This window comes from Limulus polyphemus, unplaced genomic scaffold (genome assembly GCF_000517525.1).
Source record: "Limulus polyphemus unplaced genomic scaffold, Limulus_polyphemus-2.1.2 Scaffold625, whole genome shotgun sequence".
NCBI lineage: Eukaryota > Metazoa > Arthropoda > Merostomata > Xiphosura > Limulidae > Limulus > Limulus polyphemus.
In genome coordinates this window covers 13,271-31,850 of record NW_013666235.1, presented here as the reverse complement: position 1 = coordinate 31,850, position 18,580 = coordinate 13,271, and the positions used below count along the sequence as shown (strand labels likewise).

The 18,580-nt window shown below is 32.8% G+C and overlaps 1 protein-coding gene across 1 annotated transcript in view; it reads left to right on the top strand.

The window, feature by feature from the left end:
• The window catches only part of LOC106459543 (tubby-related protein 4-like), a 48,477-nt gene that overhangs the window by 25,320 nt on the left and 4,577 nt on the right, over positions 1-18,580 (top strand). The window contains exons 6-13 of the mRNA XM_022386052.1: positions 796-912; positions 1,352-1,497; positions 2,925-3,149; positions 7,191-7,416; positions 9,486-9,730; positions 10,458-10,526; positions 11,168-13,078; positions 15,380-15,580. Of these exons, the coding sequence (XP_022241760.1) occupies positions 796-912; positions 1,352-1,497; positions 2,925-3,149; positions 7,191-7,416; positions 9,486-9,730; positions 10,458-10,526; positions 11,168-13,078; positions 15,380-15,580 (3,140 nt within the window). The remainder of the gene's footprint in view (positions 1-795; positions 913-1,351; positions 1,498-2,924; positions 3,150-7,190; positions 7,417-9,485; positions 9,731-10,457; positions 10,527-11,167; positions 13,079-15,379; positions 15,581-18,580) is intronic.

Here is an 18,580-nt window from a genome sequence, read left to right as displayed (position 1 = left end):
ATAGCAAGTGACAAACCTTGTTAATCATCATACAGCAAGTGACAAACCTTGTTAATCATCATACAGCAAGTGACAAACCTTGTTAATCATCATATAGCAAGTGACAAACCTTGTTAATCATCATACAGCAAGTGACAAACCTTGTTAATCATCACATACCAAGTGACAAACCTTTCAGTGCTTCGTTAAAATAAGATATTTAGTGATGTAAATTGTCACATAGCAAGTGACAAAAATTTTCACTAATTCAGAAAACTATGGCATTTCATCAGGAAATCATTCAGTAAATGACACATGTGTAAGAAGTTTCAGTCAACCGGGGTGTTTAATAGTGTAAGCCATTATAAGGCATGGTGATTTGTGTAAAAATGAAAAAGACTCATTAAATGTCTTGGAAAGCTAGGATGTGTAAATCATCTTACATCAGAATTATGTGAAAAATTTTATGATACTTTTATTAACTCTTTCATGAAATTAGAATATTTATTAACTTGCACAGTTCTCGTCGCTAGTCAAATTATATTCATTATATGCAAAATTGTGATAATGAATTCAGGAGACAGATATGTAACTGGACTAGAAGTTACCATACTTTTAGATATAAATATGCCAAGATAAATTTTTTTTAGTTGTTAGTGACCTTTCTTTTTAAAATAGGTTGTTTTATTGATGTAGCTCGCTTGAATTGTGGAAACAAATATGCATGGTTTGACTGTACGTAACCTTGGAATAATATATTCTCAAAGAATTGCATTAATAATAATTTTTTAATTTCTTGTAATTATTGCATTTCAGCAAGAAGCACAGAAACCAAAACTTTCTTCCTTGCCATTTGCTTTCAAAATGGTACTATTTATATCATGAAAAACTACGATGATGTATCACCTATTATCATAGTAACAGGGTTAAAGGGTAGGTTTTGTTTAATAAATAGTTTTTCAGACCTCATTTAAATGTTAAAAAAAGGGTATCTGTAGGAGTTAGTGTTGAAATAACATGATTGATTAGTATACATTTTAAAATAAGCTTTTCTTAACATTAAACTAAATAGTGAAACTGTTCCCCTTTTTAAATTCTCTCTAATTGTACTAGACTCAAGAATATATTGTGTTCTTTCATTAATTGTGCATTTTAACATATAATTTTAGTTTTTATTAAACATCTTTAAAAACTGCATTTAGGTAAAAGAAATATAAAAATTCATTGATATCTGGTATCTTATGATATATCTTCAAAGGCATTATTCAGTTTTACCTTGTCTCTATTGCATGAGTAAATAAATTTGTTCAAATGTTAATGCTGTATTTCTTTCTAATTGATTTGAGTCATTTGATGTCTTTTTACTCAACAGACATGCTAATAGAGTGGTCAAACAATGGTGATTTATTAGCAGTTGCAGGAATCAAAGAAGATTCTGATGTCCAATTTATGAATTGTGTCCACTTCTACACTGATTCTGGGTCACTTCGATTCAGTACAACGATACCTTACACACAGGTGTTGAACTTAGTTACTTCCTTTTCTCTCTCCCTCTCTCTCTGTATATATATATATATATAAGAAACTTATTCATTTTCTAATGTCAGTAGTGTTCTGTTTCGGTATTTCATTATTTTCTTGTCGAGAGACTGTGTGAAATGTGTAAATCTTTAGAGAAAGTTTCAGGGAATAAGGCTAACTGTATGTTCTAAAATTTTTTTCCATTGCCGTTGGTATCTTAACATCTCCACCAAACCTTTACTGTATTGATTACAGGTATGTAAGTTGGTCTGTCATTGGTTTTAACCAATATCCCGTTCAGAATAACACAAATGAATCTTTCCATTATTCAACTGTACAACAAGGCTAGAAAAATGGTGCAATATATCATTGATTTTGATACCAAAGTATTTGACAAAGGTATTAAAAATATGTGGGAATGGTCAGAATGGATGTTAGACAGATTAGCTGTTGAGCAGTTTATCAAAAAATTAGACACAAAAAAGAAAGGCTTTATGAGAAATTTTATCAAAAATATGTAAACTAATATAATCATGGGTGAAAGGCCTTTGAACAACATTTAGAAATGACTGTTCATTTGCAGATCTTAAAACTAAGCATCTCAAACAACAGCTTTTCAGGTATGCTTAATTATCACACATGTTCAGCAAGTCAAAGGTTGTTGTTTTTTTCAGCTTGAAGAGAGAGCTATTGTAGTTTCCCTTGTGCATATAAACCTTATCCAAGTTAGTGGCTTTTGCACAATATTATTTAAAACATCTATCAACAGTGAAGCTATTTATTTGTTTCTTCTTTCTAACTCAATTTTAAATTTGGAAAATTGAGAAAACAAAACGCCCATTGTAATCCTTTTAGTTTCACTTTGTTTTCTTGTACATCAAATTGATCACTGTAGTGTGTACATTTCTGATATTATTACCTATAATGTACTCATGGCCCAAATACTGTTTTACTCCAGTAATTACTTTATAAATCAAGTTAAAAGAAATATTGATGATGTTTGTTAAAGAAAAGCAAATTGTCCAAATGTTTAGTTATTAAGGTGAGGATATACATCTGTGTCTTAACCAGTTATTTAGAATATTCTTTAATGCCTGTTTGTAGGTTTTTACACAATTTCTAAAGTTTATAGAAGTTTGGTTTTAGGGGCCTGGTAGTTAATAGATAACAATTATAATAAAAAATATTTCACAAATCAGCAATAAAAGCTTCAAAATTGATTCTTTATTAATTACCCAGCAGATGGTACACTTGCAAATAACTTTTATTTTTCCACCTTAGATAGCTGCTATCTTCAAATTAATGCTCTTTTAGTCCATGTTTGTATTTTTTGCTTTTGAAAAAGAAAATATTTTTATCTTAGTTTGTTTATAATAAACACAAATATCTGATTTTATTTAATTTTTATTCTTTCCAATCTCCAGAGTCCAGTTTCAGCAATAACCTGGGGTCATAATGACAAAAGATTCCTCATCGCCACAGGGAATACGATTCACATAGGCTGGGTAACGAAAAAAATAGCCTCTCTCCAACTTCTGTCCTGTCTCACTGTCCAAAATTCTCTAACAGAAGAGAACCAAATGCAGAAACTTCCACTACCTCGTCGTCTGAAAATTCTATTGTCTCACTTGTTTAGTCAAACGATAAAGGTAAACATTGATGTGACAGTATTGATGCAAATATCTAAAACATTATCTGTAGTTTCCATGGGTCAGTGAATTTTATATTTTACGTTCCTGGCTCAGGAAACATCAGAGAATTTCATTATACAGACAAAAACTTGGAAAAAATCAATGAATTTCATGTTATTCAGTGACATTTCTAGGACCCAAATGGTGAAAAAATAAATTGTGTCAAAGAATTACATAGAGATTAATTTTGGTGAATTTAGCAAGTTCATATGCATACTTTATGCAAAAACTTTGTTTTGTCTACAGCAGTATTTTTGTTTACCTTTAATTGTCATGTAGCATGAAGACAACCATAATAGATTACATTAAGGTATGCTAGGTTTCCACCTAAACATAGTGTAAGGGCTCTGGACAGGGCTTTGTCTCATCTTCTTAAACAACCTAAAACCCCTAACCAAGTTAGTTTTTAGATGTGAGCTGTTTTCATTAAATAAGTCATTTTGAACTTACAAATTTATACACATTAATAAAACAGTCCATGTGACATTAGTCTTAGAAGGAACAATTAATGCCCTGGGTATATTATGTATTTGACTTGTTTGTATAGGAAGAATTTGAAACATGTCAGTAAAGCCTGAAAGTTTAAAGATAGAGTAAGTCTACACGGTTTTGGTGAATTGCTATTTTTATTTTGTATCTGTTCTTATACGTATTCTATTAATTATCCAAAATAGCTATAGTAATTATATAAAGTAATAATTTTTTCAGTAATTTTGTTTAATTCAGTATCAAACAAAATGTACATCATTAAGCATTGCCTACAGCACATGACATCATGATGCTTAGTAGAACTTGAGTAGGGATCGTTGACAGGCGATATCTCCAACAGACGGGTAGTATATCACTATATCAGTACTATATCAGTAATTTGAAGATAAAGCATTTTGGGAAGAAATCAGATTAAGAAAATATTGAAATATATTGAATGTTTTATTGAGAGTAATTAACCGTATGGTACATGTAAGGGTTTCCAAGAATGCAGTACTATTTGTTATACATAAATATTTGTAGAAATAGTTAAACATAAACCATTGAATAACTGAATACATCATGTTTACCTAATAATCGGTAATTTAATGCATCGGATATCTGACTAATATATTAGGAAAATCTACTGTTTATCAAGCAACAAACAAGATGCTAGGAACAGGAAGAAATAAAGAGTGAAGGTTAAGATAAGCATGCACAGCTTTCAGAAATAAATTAATAGTATTGGTATTGTTTTGAAACTATGGGCTTTCAGACTACAGCATTCTCTTCAGATGGAGATATTACCGATTATGGACACTGTGTAGTGCTAATGTGGTCAAGTATGGGTAATGTGTTAGTGTTTGTCATTTTTATCTAAATTCAAGGATTATACCAGAATAAAAATAATGTAAGTAGTTTTAGTAAAAGTTTTACTTAGTAGAAGGTTTTATATAATGTGATGAGCAACATTATGTTAGAACAAAATGAAAAACTTGACACTTGAGTAGTGTAATACTGTAATGCAATATAACAGTCAGTAATGAACATGTTTGTGTACAGTAACATTCATGTCTGTGACAATTACAGTAACCTCTATGTACAGTTTACGTCATAATGGCATAGTGTTGTAATGAAACTATAAACATTGTGGATGTTTAATCAGCAGGTCTGATTCTGTGTATGAAGTGTCTTGTTTGTATAATTAGATTTTAAAACTTAGTCATTTGAAAGTATAATCTAGTGATCTTATGAATGGACTAAACTTGCATAAACCTGATACCACATTTGGTAATGTGATCGATCAATAAATATGTGACCACATTTGTTCAAAGTTTTCAATTCTTTTGATATAGATGAAATTGATACAGTTTCAAGGCATGTGCAAAAATAATATAGTGTGCTATGGAGCAGTGAATGGCTTTGTTAATGTGTGCAGTTGTATTGTAGATATTGGAAATATGAGTTTACTGCTCTGTTTGTTTAGCATTTGAAAGTGTGTACATTTTTGTATGTGTTCACACAGCAGAAAATATTGCTTTAATAAAAGATATCTGACATATGAGAAGTGTACTTGTTAAAGAATATTCCATTTTACAACAGTAAACATGCACTTTCTGTGTATTAAAAGTTGAAATTTAATAACCACAAATGTTGTAGTAATGTTTTTGTAATTTAAATTTAAATTAAATAGTGTGATCAGTATGCATTATTATAAAACAAATGGATAAACTGCTTTTGTTCTGATAAAGTATCAGTAATTTAATAAAGCATCATTGATAAAGCATTGAAACTTTGCAAGATGACATTTAAGCAAACTGGTAGTTTTAACATACTACATAATAATAATATGTGAAGAATGGTTTGCAATTTCACATAGTTTTATAGTGCAATGATACATTAAGTGCAGAGGTCAAATAGTCATGGAATATCATATTTTGGTCAGGGAAAGGTCTGGAAAAAAGTTGGAGAATTTCATTCTGACTACGATGTGGGAACCATGCTTATCTTGAAATTTAACCTGTCCAAATATATTCTTATAATGGCTGTTTATGATGATGCTTTCTTATTTTACATATTAAACTGGAATAATTGATATTACTTCATTCACAGTTTTTATTTATGTTGTTACATTACAGCAATTAGTACCATGGCTAAAACATTCCTATTCTTTAAACCTTTCTCAGGCTGGTACTTTTTTTTTAACTCACTTGGTTACGCCCTTCCATTCATCAGCAAAATGAAAAAAAAAAACATAGCAAAGATATATATATATTTTGAGCTTCTGATATAGTCTTTAACTGTCTTTTTTATTTAAGAAATATCTGTAGTAAGTCACAACTGTTATGTGTATTTCTATTTACTGTTTGCTCTCCAATAATAATTAATTATATCATTTTTGAATTACTTAAGCTACTTACCCACATAGATAAAAGTTATCATTGTAAGAAATGGAGTTTATTCACACTTGTTGCATGGTGTTGGCTCAGGTAATCCAGTGCCCTAATGGTTAGCATGTTGGACTGCACATTAATTGGTCCAGGATTCAAGAACATGTTCCACACTTTCAGCTATAGGCATATTATACAAGTAAATCCCATTATTTAGTTTGAAAGACTGTGATTGCTGACAGTTGGCTACCTCTGTTCTGGTCATATGAATGCTGAGGTCTCTGACCTGGCCATTTAGCCCATGTGTGTTGTATAAAGTGTTGTTCATTGAAAATTCCAATTGCTGATAATCCAAAAGTAACATGGTTACCTAATATTGGAATAGGAACTATTTCCAGTCTGTATTTAACAAAATTAAAACTCCTATAGCAGAAACATGATTCAAATGAAAAAGTAACTATGTTAAGAAAATTTATATAGTCAGTACATTAATTTTATTGTAATATTTTAAAGTTTTTTCTGTACTAAATATTAAACTCTTATGGCTCAGCTGTGGGGCTGTAAATTGATAATTTCTGTGAATTTTTTGGCAGGAAATTTGATACAACGTGAGAATATTATAATTTGTCTAAGTGATGATTAAGAACTCTTCTTATGTTTAATATTTCCATTGGAAGAAATTAATAAAATCGTATGAGGTAAAACATGAATAATTATAACAGACTTGTTCTCTCCATGTGTGTTTAGCAAACGACTATAATCACACAAAATGTGTGCTTCTTCTAAGCATTTGTGGTGTTTGCAGAGATTTAAGTGATGCTATTGCTGTTTTTTCCCTCCATAAAACAGAATATTTTGGCATATGAAATGTAATTTTGGTAATAAAAAAAAAATACAGAGGTCAAAGCTAAATTAATACTTTTTGTCACTGAGAAGATAAAGTTTAAAAAACTGTATCATGAATCAAAGTACTTAGTAGTAATTAGACAAATATTGCTCAACAGTATATTTTGCTTAAATTTCAACCGATCTAGTACATTTGTTTCAAATTGTAAGAAATAAGGGGGAGTAAATATATCCACAATTCTAGAAATTAGAAGGAGAAAGAAAAAAACCACAACTATTTGTTTTTTATTAATAGTGCTATCTACCTGATCCTCAGCGACTGAGAGAGTTTGTCTCTCAGCCTCCTGCAAACAACATTCGCCTTCATTGCACAATGGTGAAACATGATGATGATATTTTGACTGGTAGTGCCACCTATACTCTTTTTCTTGAATACTTGGGAGGTTTGGTGCCACTTCTTAAAGGAAAAAGAACCAGCAAACTTCGACCTGAATTTGTCATATTTGATCCTAAGAGTTCAGGTGTGTATTTACTTTGATAAATGTGTGCAACTTTTTATGTTATTGACAGTGAGTTGGTAAACTTTTAATTAAAAAAAAAAGTACAAGGTGTCTGTAATTGCCATATTTTATGACTTTCTATGAATCAGATAAAAGAGAAAATTCATGCACTTTTTACGATAGTAAATATGGAACAATTCAACTTCCAGACTAAAGTATACAGCCAGAGAAGAACCTGTAGAAGTTTCTTTAACTCTGATGTGCTGAAGTTCACGGAGTAATTCCTAAACATTTGTATCTTTTCATCTAATTGCATAAAAAATATATATACGTGTGTGTGTGTCTATATATATATCATTGAAAGGTAAAACTTTATTCCACGTTACCTCTATGAATTGTATGTGGTTTTTGTGATACTTCTGGGTTTTCTTTTGCAAAAAAACTAATGTGCATTTCTTAGAATTTGGGAAAAGCATTGTCATTTTTTTAGTAAACAGTATTTCTATTTTTTTTAAGTGTATATATTTTTTATCATAAAAGTATGGTGTGTCAAATTCAATCTGCTTTTATATAAAGCAAGTGGTATTAAAAAAAAATTTCAATGAATTTTTTCTTTTGGGAAAAGTATGCAGTTACTTAAAGTCCAGGTGAATTGTTGTTATCATGAACAGTTTCTTGTGTTATGTAGAGCTAGGTGATATGTTCAAATTCCTCTAGCCTAGCAGCTGTTGCTTGTTGGTGACAGATTTGCACTCATTCACGATGTGCCCCATTTTATAACAAATGTAGTATCTCTTTTACTTTTTGTCCTTTGAGTTCTTGTCACCGTTGGTATATCCTGTTTTTGGTCAGCCACCCCTGGTTTCAACTTTAACTGGTTATTCTTGGACTTGCCAGTTATACTACCTCCATGGGCTTCCATATACTGTTCCAACAATTTGGTCATCTCATCCACATCTTTTGGTACTCTCTTCTTTAGGAACAGTGACATGTCAGTGGAGCATGTGATCATGAATTGTTCACGCATTAGTAGGTCTGCCAGTCCCTGTAAATTATTTTCACACTTAGCCATGTCAGTCCATCTTGTGAAGTATTGCAGCAGCTGTACTGGGTATTAGAGTGAAAAAAAAAAAAAGTTTGAAAAAAAAACGTCCTGTTATGTATTAATTTTGATCAATAAATATAAAGGAAAACCGATAAAGTTACACATGTTGAGTCTAATGGAATATTTCTGTACTGTTGTTGTCTACCCTGAACCATGCATATTCTAATCCCCTTGTAAATAACCATACTTTCCATATGTTTTGCCTATACTTAGTAACATTTTCCATACAGTTATGAAAATCTCTAAATCTGCTTCAAACCTGTGACTTTTTTTCCTTCTGATAATTATGCCTAATTAATAATTTTGAATTAAATTTCATGTAATAGCATATGTATAACTTTTACTTTCTGATTATTTCTAACTGTATCAATGTGTAGCTATATTTTGGGCTGTGGATCAATATTTATTGTATTACTATGGATTGATAAAGGTTATTATCAAATTATTTTTTCCTAAATCTAGCTTGTTTTGTAGCTCTACAGTATATGATATATTGCTATAAAATGATAAGGTTTAATTATGAATTTTTTTCCAAGTTTAATTAATTTGGCTGTGATATAGTACTTACTGCATGTCTACAAATGAATCTGTTAAAGATTAATGTTAATTGTTTCAACATGTTGCTGCTTTAGGTGTGATTCAGTATTTAATATATTACTAAAAGCTGATGATACAAGGATTAATGACTTTATTATATCCACACATAGTATATCAGTTGTTTCAGTATTTAATGTGCTACTACAAGAAGATAATGTAAGAATTAATTACATTGATTTCTTCCCATTTAATATATTTTTCTGTGATTCAGTATTTAACTTCAGGATTAATATTGAGATAAAACTTCATAACTATTGTAGTTTCATGTAAGATAGGGGTAGTTTAAAACTAAAACACTCATTTCCTAATTCAGTTATTTTCCTTCTTTTTTCACTCAGTGATGTTTATTAGTTAATTATCTTTATTTATTATTCAAACTGTTTTGGAGATCTAGGAGATGGTTGCCATCGTTGCAGTAACGTTCAGTCTCCAATTATGCTCACATATCCATTCAGTCCTTCATCATCATGTACTGCATCATTACCAACTTCATCAGATAGTGAGGTTGAGGAGGGTTGTGCATCACCTCGAATGCAGCGTCGACGAAAACAGAGAAGGCTTGCTCAACAAAGAGAAGGAGAAACCACTGGTTTTCAACATGGAGAGCTCTTATACTTGGATGATCTTCCTGAGGTTTGATTCACATTTTACATATCACTTTCATTTAATCCTTATATTACATAAATGCTGTCATGTGTTTGTTTTGTTACTGTGTGTGCTGTTCATGAAGTGTGGTAAAATGAGTGTGTATTAAATCACTAAGTACAATTTATTTCGAGGATTTGTTTTCATGGTATTGTAAAGAAAAACTTAAGGAAGTTAATATTGCATGGTTACTATAGAAAAATTGATTTCATAATAATGGGTCTAAAAAAGTGATACAAAATATTTAATTTATATCTCATTAAAAAATAAGGATAAAACCAGCATGAATCAAAGTCATCTTACCTTTTCACTTCTGTTATTAATCAATAGAGGTCATCTTTTGGTGTGTATTTGTCCAGAGGTTTTAGGTGAACGAGTGTCTAGTGTTATGGAAAAATACATAGACAATTTCATAAGATAATTACTTAAAACTGACCTTTTAACTTGGTGCATCTCCTGCTTTAACTTACAAGTTACATTGAATTACATTTGTTCAAAAAGTGCTGTCAAATTAGATGAAAGAAATATTCAAGACACAATGTGAGAGTACATATAATCTTAGGCTTAATCCACCATCAAATTTTGGTTACTTTTTGACAATTGCCAGCAATATATTAGCACTATTTTACTGTTCTAGTTTATAGCCAAAGTTTATTTATTCATGTGTTTGATAAATAACATAGAATAATTAAATGTTTTTATGTTGTTCTTATAGACTGAAAAAATTGTAGCTGTGACATCTAACATCTGGGGAACTAAGTTTAAAATAATGAGTTTGGCAAAAGTATAATTGACAGTAATATTAATTTTGAAATGTTTTCATGTCAAAGCATAATAAGTTCAATTACCAAAAACTTCATCCTCATCCTCCGAGAACACCACAGTACCACTGCTATTACCATTTATACTAACACTTTGTTCCTGGCTATCACATGATTGTGGACCAAGCAATTCCTTAATGACCAATGTCATTTGTCTAGGTTGTAGATGTAGTAAACTTGTACGATATGTTATGGTTCCAAGAACAGTTGGTAACCACTTTATCTTGTAAAACAAGGAAGAAAACTTTGGTGAATTTGAATTATTCACTTAGAATAAAAAGTTATATTTTATGTACTTTAAGATAATTTCTTCCAAATTTCGTAAGCCTGTATTTTGATATGTAAATGTTTTTTTTGTGTGTTCATCCTAACACTAGTACTTTAGTAAGGTAGTATGTTTATAGATTTCCAAGTAATTTAGAGCTTACCTATAAAATTAAGTTTTGTATGTAGTTTTTATTCCTTTCAAATAGGTGTTGATCTTGTACATATGATAGTCATTTTTAGTACTAACCTATTGACTGAAAAATAACAACCTGTTTTTATAAATAAGTGTCAGTATTTTCATCATGTAAATAAAACATTAGCTGGAGTTTATTCTTAGATTAATATTTGTGTGCTCATGTTTATATATGTCAATTCTGATGCAGATATGGAGGCTTTGAGTTGTGAAACTAGTGCTCCAGTTGCTCCTATGACTCCTCAGAGGAGAAACTCTCACCCACCTCAGTCAAATAACATCAGCTCTTCAGGACATTTTAATGGAGATGCAGGTGAATATGTAAACTTCTTTCCTACTGAAGAATTCCTGACATTAGAGACAACGTCTGAAGGCCATATCCGTGTCTTAAGGCTTGCCAGTACTCCCGAGGAGGCTAGTTCTATAGGAATGCAGACAAACTGTCAGTGCATCTCAGAATTTTCCTGTGATACTAACCATAACATTCCCTCCACACTGCTTCACAATTCATCTCATAGCCTACATGTATGTGGCCCTTCCATCCAAGCCAAAAAGTCCAAAGGTAATGTCATTAGTGGTGCTTCTGTCCCATTTTCACATCCCACTTTTCAAAATGGTCTGACCCCTACAGTTAATCAAAGGGGGAATGTGTTGAGCAGTAATTCTAGTCCAACTAAGAAAAAACATTTGTCAGATCATATTGCAAATTCTAATGTAAAAATGAATTGTTTACCTGGTCTGGAAAGTGTGAACTCCACATTTCATGTTTCTGGTGAAAATTCTGACTCATCACTGAATAATGGAAGTATATGTAGAAATAGCTTGATGAATAAAGAGAATCTTTCATCCCCAGGCAACTTGACTGATAGCTCAGCTTCTAGTTCACCCTCATCAGGCTCTGAAGATCGTCGGTTAAGGGCAAACAAAAAACTCAATTACAGTGAAAAAGGACTAACTGCTGCTGTACCCAACTGTGTCCATAGCTTAGATATTCATCCATATTGTAAGGCTAAAACATTTGTAAAGGAGAGTTCTAAAAATGGATTGCTTCATTCCTTGCCATTTGTTTCTAAAGTAGGAGATGAAACATACTCTAGTCCAGTTCTTCTTTCTCCATCTGAGGAAGTGGTTGTAGGTGGAGGTGTTGTCGATGCTGTTGCCTCAATGTCACGTGTTGGTGAACCTGTTGCTGCTGCTTCAAAATGGCTTCCTTCTGTCTATTCTGGTAGTCATGAACACTTACCACGGTGGGCTGACAAAGCAGGAGACATCAAGTTTATTGATGAAGATACTGAGGATCCACCCACAGATGTTCATCTTGTTAGAAGCAGCCAGTCAAGTCCTGCCTCTCCAGTTGTATTACTAGGACATTGTAGTCGAAGCATTGGTCATCTACATACAACAGAAGCTACGGTAAGTAGGGATATGTGGACTCATATTTCACTAAGAGAATCTCAGGCACGTCTTAAAGTACACTCTAAACCTCTGTCGAATTCTCTTGCCCATGATTCTGATTTAAAACTGTCCAGCAGCAGCAAATGTGATACATCGTTTTCTTCAAATCAGTTATTGGCTCCTGGGGCTATGGACAAGCTGACATGCAAGTGTGACATCCCCAGGGTATGGTGCTCTCTTCATTCCAAATGCTCAAGCCCCTTAGCCTCTCATCGGGATCAAGAAACTTTTAGTTTTGATAACAGCAAACATCTAGTTACTTATCCTTCTCTAGCAGAAAACAAACGCAGTGCTTCAGTATCTCCTCCACCATCAGCACGAATTGGTGAGCATCGTAGTAGTCTACCACAGGCAATTCTAGTAGATAATCAGTTTCCCTCTTCTCCTACAAGCAAAAGTATCCCTACTTCTCCCATACTGAGGCGCCGAGCTCGCTCACTGAAAAAAGGATTATTGTCTAGTCCTCTATTACTAAGAAAGGCAAGAAAAGAGCAGTCTGTGGAAAGTTCAGAAGATGAAGGAGCTCAGAGTGGAGAAGAACTTGGTAAAGAAGGTTTTAAAGACCTCCAGAGCCTGCAGAAGGCCTATATTCGTAAGAAGGTAAGCATAACTCTACATTAGTTTAAAAGCAAATCCAAATATAGTTCAGGGTGACAACCATGCAGATAGGACTTTTGTAATGTAAAGATCAAGTAGCCATTATTGAATTAATGCATGTATTATTGCACCGATGTAAAAATAACATCATGTAAAATGTTGTATAACATTCAGCAAGTCGTTAAACTAACATGATTTATTGCATTTTTCAGAGAAACGACAGTTTCAATTAATAATAATAAGTAATGCAGGATTGAATTTGAAAAGACTTGTAGTTTAGGACACTGACTAATAAGCGTATAATATTTTGTAGCCTTATGGATATGTGTATAATTTGAACAATGATTTGCTGCAACTGGCAATGTATATGATGCCTCTTGCCATTGAATTCAGATACAAAATTTAAATCCATATTGAATTCATTTATATCTCTCAGAACCATCTGCTTTAACTCTGGAACACACTGGCTCACTTGGTGATATTTCTTATAATATCTTTGTTTCTTTACTGGTTTCTTTATTTTCACTAGGGTAGAAAATAGCTGTCAGCCATCAGTCAAAAACTAAGCATTTTGTACCTGTGATTAGACATGTTTACATGCACTTAATCATGTTGACTTGTTGATTATTGACATGGTTAAATGATGAATTCTTTGCTGTAATAATGCATTATAAATGTTGATATCAGATCAGAATGATATAAAGGATAACTTTGCCTCGTGCAGGAGATTGAGATATTATACTAAACTATGAACAGACAGTGAACACTTAATATGTTGTCAAAGTTTAAGTGAGCATTTCCTATCATTATATCAAACAAAAACTTCAATGAAAAGTGCATTTGTAAGAAATAAAGATAAAAATGATGCATTTTTCTCAACATAATTTGTGTAGTACTTGCATTCATCTGAAAAGTGTTTTGAGCTGTAAAATATACATCATTATTTATATTTGTATTCAGTCTTTGGTAAACTTCAAAAATAAGCCTTCTGTGTTGACAATTTTACTTGATTTGAAGGGCACTGTTTGCTTCCTGTGGGTCATTAAATACATAAAAATTAGTGTATAGTCAGGATGTTAAACTTAATGAGATATAGCTTTTTCAGTATCCATTGTAGATATAGATATATATATCTACAATGGATACTGTATGTATGTATGTATATATATATAGTGTTTTAACCAAATAAGTTTTAACATAGTAAATTTAACATAACATTGTTTAGTGTATGTGTACATTTATTGGTAGCTAGTAAAAGCATTTTTGGGACCCTACACAATCATTATCAACAAATTAAATGCATTCCCTTTATCCTAAAGTCAACTGCACAGAAAAATGATAACCAGACACAATTTGAAACTGGAGCAACAGAAAACTATTAACCAGACATAATCTGAAATTGCAGCAACAGCTGATGCACAGAAAAATAATAACCACACACAAACTGAAACTGGAGGAACAGCTGATGCATAAAAAAGTAATAACCAGAAATGAGCTGAAACTGAAGCAGTAACTGATTACTTAGTTTTTTCTTATGTAACATATCTTCTGCAAGAGTGAATGTGAATAATGTTTTTTAAACTGCCACCATGTTTTTATGTTATTTTAGTTTTATATATTAAATAAAACATTTTGTTATCATTCCATTTTTGCACCTTGTATTAAGATTGATTTACAGTACTTAAAATGTTTTATTGTAGGAAGTATTGTTATGAGGTGATTAGTTTTATTTTATGTTTTTGACAGTGAATAGGGTTTCTAGAGTAGTGGTTATTAAGAAATGAAAACAGTTATTTTGTAGGTTTATTGAATATTGTGCATACTCTACAATATGCAGAGATCATAGATCCAGTAGACTAAATTTTCCAACTTTTAATTTACCACTGAGATATGTGATAGTGTTTAAATTTTGTAAAGTAGATTTTGAAATTGCCTTATATATATATATATATATATATATATATATTTCAAAGTAGTTACCATCTTATGTTCATTTTACTGAAGTTTATGATCTCTTTACAAAGATGATAGAATAATATAAAATATTTAGAATAACTGCATATAAATATTACCATGAACATTAAACGTGCTGAATTTTCCTCAATATTTCTTAGTCTTCCAGTGGACCTGCTTTTGTTTTGTAGGACTTCGAAAATCATTAATAAAATTGATGAGTAATATCAGTTTCATTATTGCTGTTATTCTTTCAACAACTCATTTCCCATTGAATTTTTTTGTTATGAAATTTGTATCATTTCTTAGCTGATTTTGGCTTTAATTTGATTCTTTAAATGTTCCCCCAAGTTAAAGAAAAGCCGCAGTTCACGGTCCCAAGAAGTGGCTGATGGAACTCCAGGATGTGGTTCATCCCCGTATCGTGACTTCATCCTCTACAATAAGGCTCCGTTGTGGAATGAAGTTAGCCAAGTATACCAACTGGACTTTGGAGGAAGAGTTACCCAGGAGTCTGCAAAGAACTTCCAGATTGAATTTAGAGGAAATCAAGTACAAATATTTATTTTCCATCTTGAAACTGTTTGCTGAGTATGATATTAATTCTAGGTGCTTTGCTGTATTATCTATTACTGTATTTTGATTATGATTATATTTTATACATCCATCTTTATATTTACTTTGCAAAAAAAAATGAAAAACGGTGCATTGATCCTTCTGAAACTGTAAATTTCAGAAATGCTACTTACCTCTCTGCTCCACAGAAAGCTGTTATTTTGTGCACAACTATCAGGGAATTTCCTGTGCATGCCACAACTTTTGAACAGACACCCCCTCCTACATGTGTTTACATGTATTGTGCCAGCCTATGACATATTGTCATAATGCTGTAATCATCCACCAATAGGAGGGCAACATGACTTCCATGCATGGTAATCCTTGCAAGCACTAAAACATGATCATAGGTTAATTTTTTCCTCAGCACTACCTCTGTTCAGATGTGTCTCTTACTGTGCTTTATGAGTGTCTAGTTGCCTTAATCTACTTTCTTTCTTTAGTACTACATTGCTTTTGTCCTTGTTGTACTTTTGTCTCATCCACCTTATTGCACCTTCATTTGCTCTAGCCACCACATTTCTACCTTAGACTACATTCACCAATATGTACAAGTGATGTATATGTATATAAAGTTCCAAGGTCCAAACATTTATTTTCAGGCATTTTCTCCAACTGACTCAGTGGTGACTAGAGACACTATCCATTCATGGACCTGACTTTTAGTTGTTATCCCTTTAGCTCACTTAGCAGAGCATACTCATGGGACAAGTCTCAGTTTCACTCAATATAATGGATAACTTAGCGTCCATAACTTTATTAAGCTGTGATGAACCATAGTGTAACAACAAGTTAACTGATGATGTCCCTGCCTTCAAGCATCAGGTGATTGGTTCCATTCTGACTACTTCATCTCTAGTTCAGACCCTTAGTCATTTTATTTCTTTACTTTCTGTAGAAGCTGCCTCACCTGTGGATGATTTTGGCCAGTCAATGTTAGGTTTTTGTTTCTGGCTCTTCTTTCTCTGATGAGGAACAGGTATTTCTGTCTTTTTTGTTCACTATGTTCATAAATCATGTAAATGATGTTTTATTTTTTACCTATATGTCATAATGTCTATTTGGTTGTTTTACTTCATTTGCCTTATTTTTTCTCAATTACCCATTGTTCTACTTTTCCTTGTGTCTCCTTTGCTATAGCATCAGGTCATGGGGCACTTTTATATTTCTTGATACACAATCTCTTGTTTCATTTCTTTCTGCTTATTGTGCTCCACATTCTCTTTGTTTGTTTATCTTTCCAGCTAGCTGTGTGTTTTTGACTGTCTTTACCCTACTACTTTACTCTGTTTCACTTCTTCACTATGGCTCTTTATTATGACCCCTATAGTTTTGGTAGAGACACTTGGTTTTTTATTTAGAGAATCTCCTCAATTGGGTATCCATATCCCTTCCTCCTATATCTGGGATCTTCATCTCATCCATATGCTTTAGGGGTGTTTCCAACTCCTTGGTATCTTGAATGTAGGCTGCTTACCTGCAATTTTCTCTTGTTTCGTTGATTTTCTGATTCACTGATCGACACACATTTCTGTCTGCCACCCATATTCAGAACTCGTATCAGGCTACCCTCTCTTGTTCCTTGTTCTCTCACTTCTGTTTGTCATTCTCCCCCTCCTGCATGGCTAGCCATCATGACTCTTGACAGTGAATCTTCTTTAGAACTGATCATGGTCTCTTATCCCATCATTGCACTCCTCTTCCACTTTACCTTCCTCCATTCTTCCTTCTCCAGTGACTTTAGGGTTCTGCACATTCTTTCTCATCCTTTCACTCTTCTCTTTCATACTCCACCTTTTTTTTTCTCATCATAATCTTTCCAGTCCTCTTCCCACTGATTCTCTGCATCTTCTTCATCTTTAGAATGTGGTGTCTTCATTGTTAGCAGTGAGAGTGATAGAACCTGTCTCCCACTCCACTCAGGACTTTTATTTCCATCTTTTTTGTCACCCCCATGAAGTTTGTGGTTTGTCACCTTATCACCAACTTGTCTCTTAGTAACTTACTTGTTGGATGACTTTCTCAGTCTGCATTGGGTCCTTTCTCCTGGGCAGATGTTTCAAATGCCTTCCTTCACATTCCTATTTCTACTGTGTCCCATCATTTCTCTAGTTTGCCCTTAATTGTCATGTCTTTTATTTTTCATGCCCTTCCCCCTCAGCCTCACTATGGCCCTTTATGTTTTCAAATTATACGCTCCTTTGCTTGGCATATGCATCTTCTGGACCTTCACTTCCATTATAATATGGTTTGGTTGTCTGGCTTGTTGCCCTGACTCAACAGGAATTGGTGATTTAAACCTTCAATTATCTTCAGGAAACCTTTTGCCTGGGTTGGCTGATCTAACTTTCAAAGTCTGTTTTAACTCCCACTTAGTCCGTTGTCTATCTGGGGGTTTTCTTTGGCTTCCACATAGGTTGGGCTCATTCTTCTTCCATGCATATTTGCTCTTTGGAGATTTTGGTATTCAAGGCACTTCTGTCTTGCATTTGGGGACTTTTGTTTCCCTAGGAGCTCTGATTCTTCTCAGTCATGGTCTTTGGAGGATCATTGTGCTCCCTTATCTGCCCTTGAGTCTCTACTTTTCTCTCTACACTCCAACCCATCCCAGGGTATACCACTCCCTCCTCTCGGATTGACTTGCATCTTTCCATTGATTCTTCTCTCTCTGGTTGGGATGGATATCCCCATCACCACTCTCTGTGGGGTCTAACCTCCAAAGAAGAATTCTTTCCATATTAACTTTCTGGACAACTATATAGTCATAACTTCAATCAACCACAAGAGAGGCACCTGCTCTCCTATCTGCACTTTCTCACACTGGACTTATTTATTAGGTCGTCAAGAAATTGTCACTTTTTTAGATGAAAAAACCCAAACAACTTGTATATCAAAACAAAACATTTATTAAATGAAATAGTCTCCCTTCTTATTTAT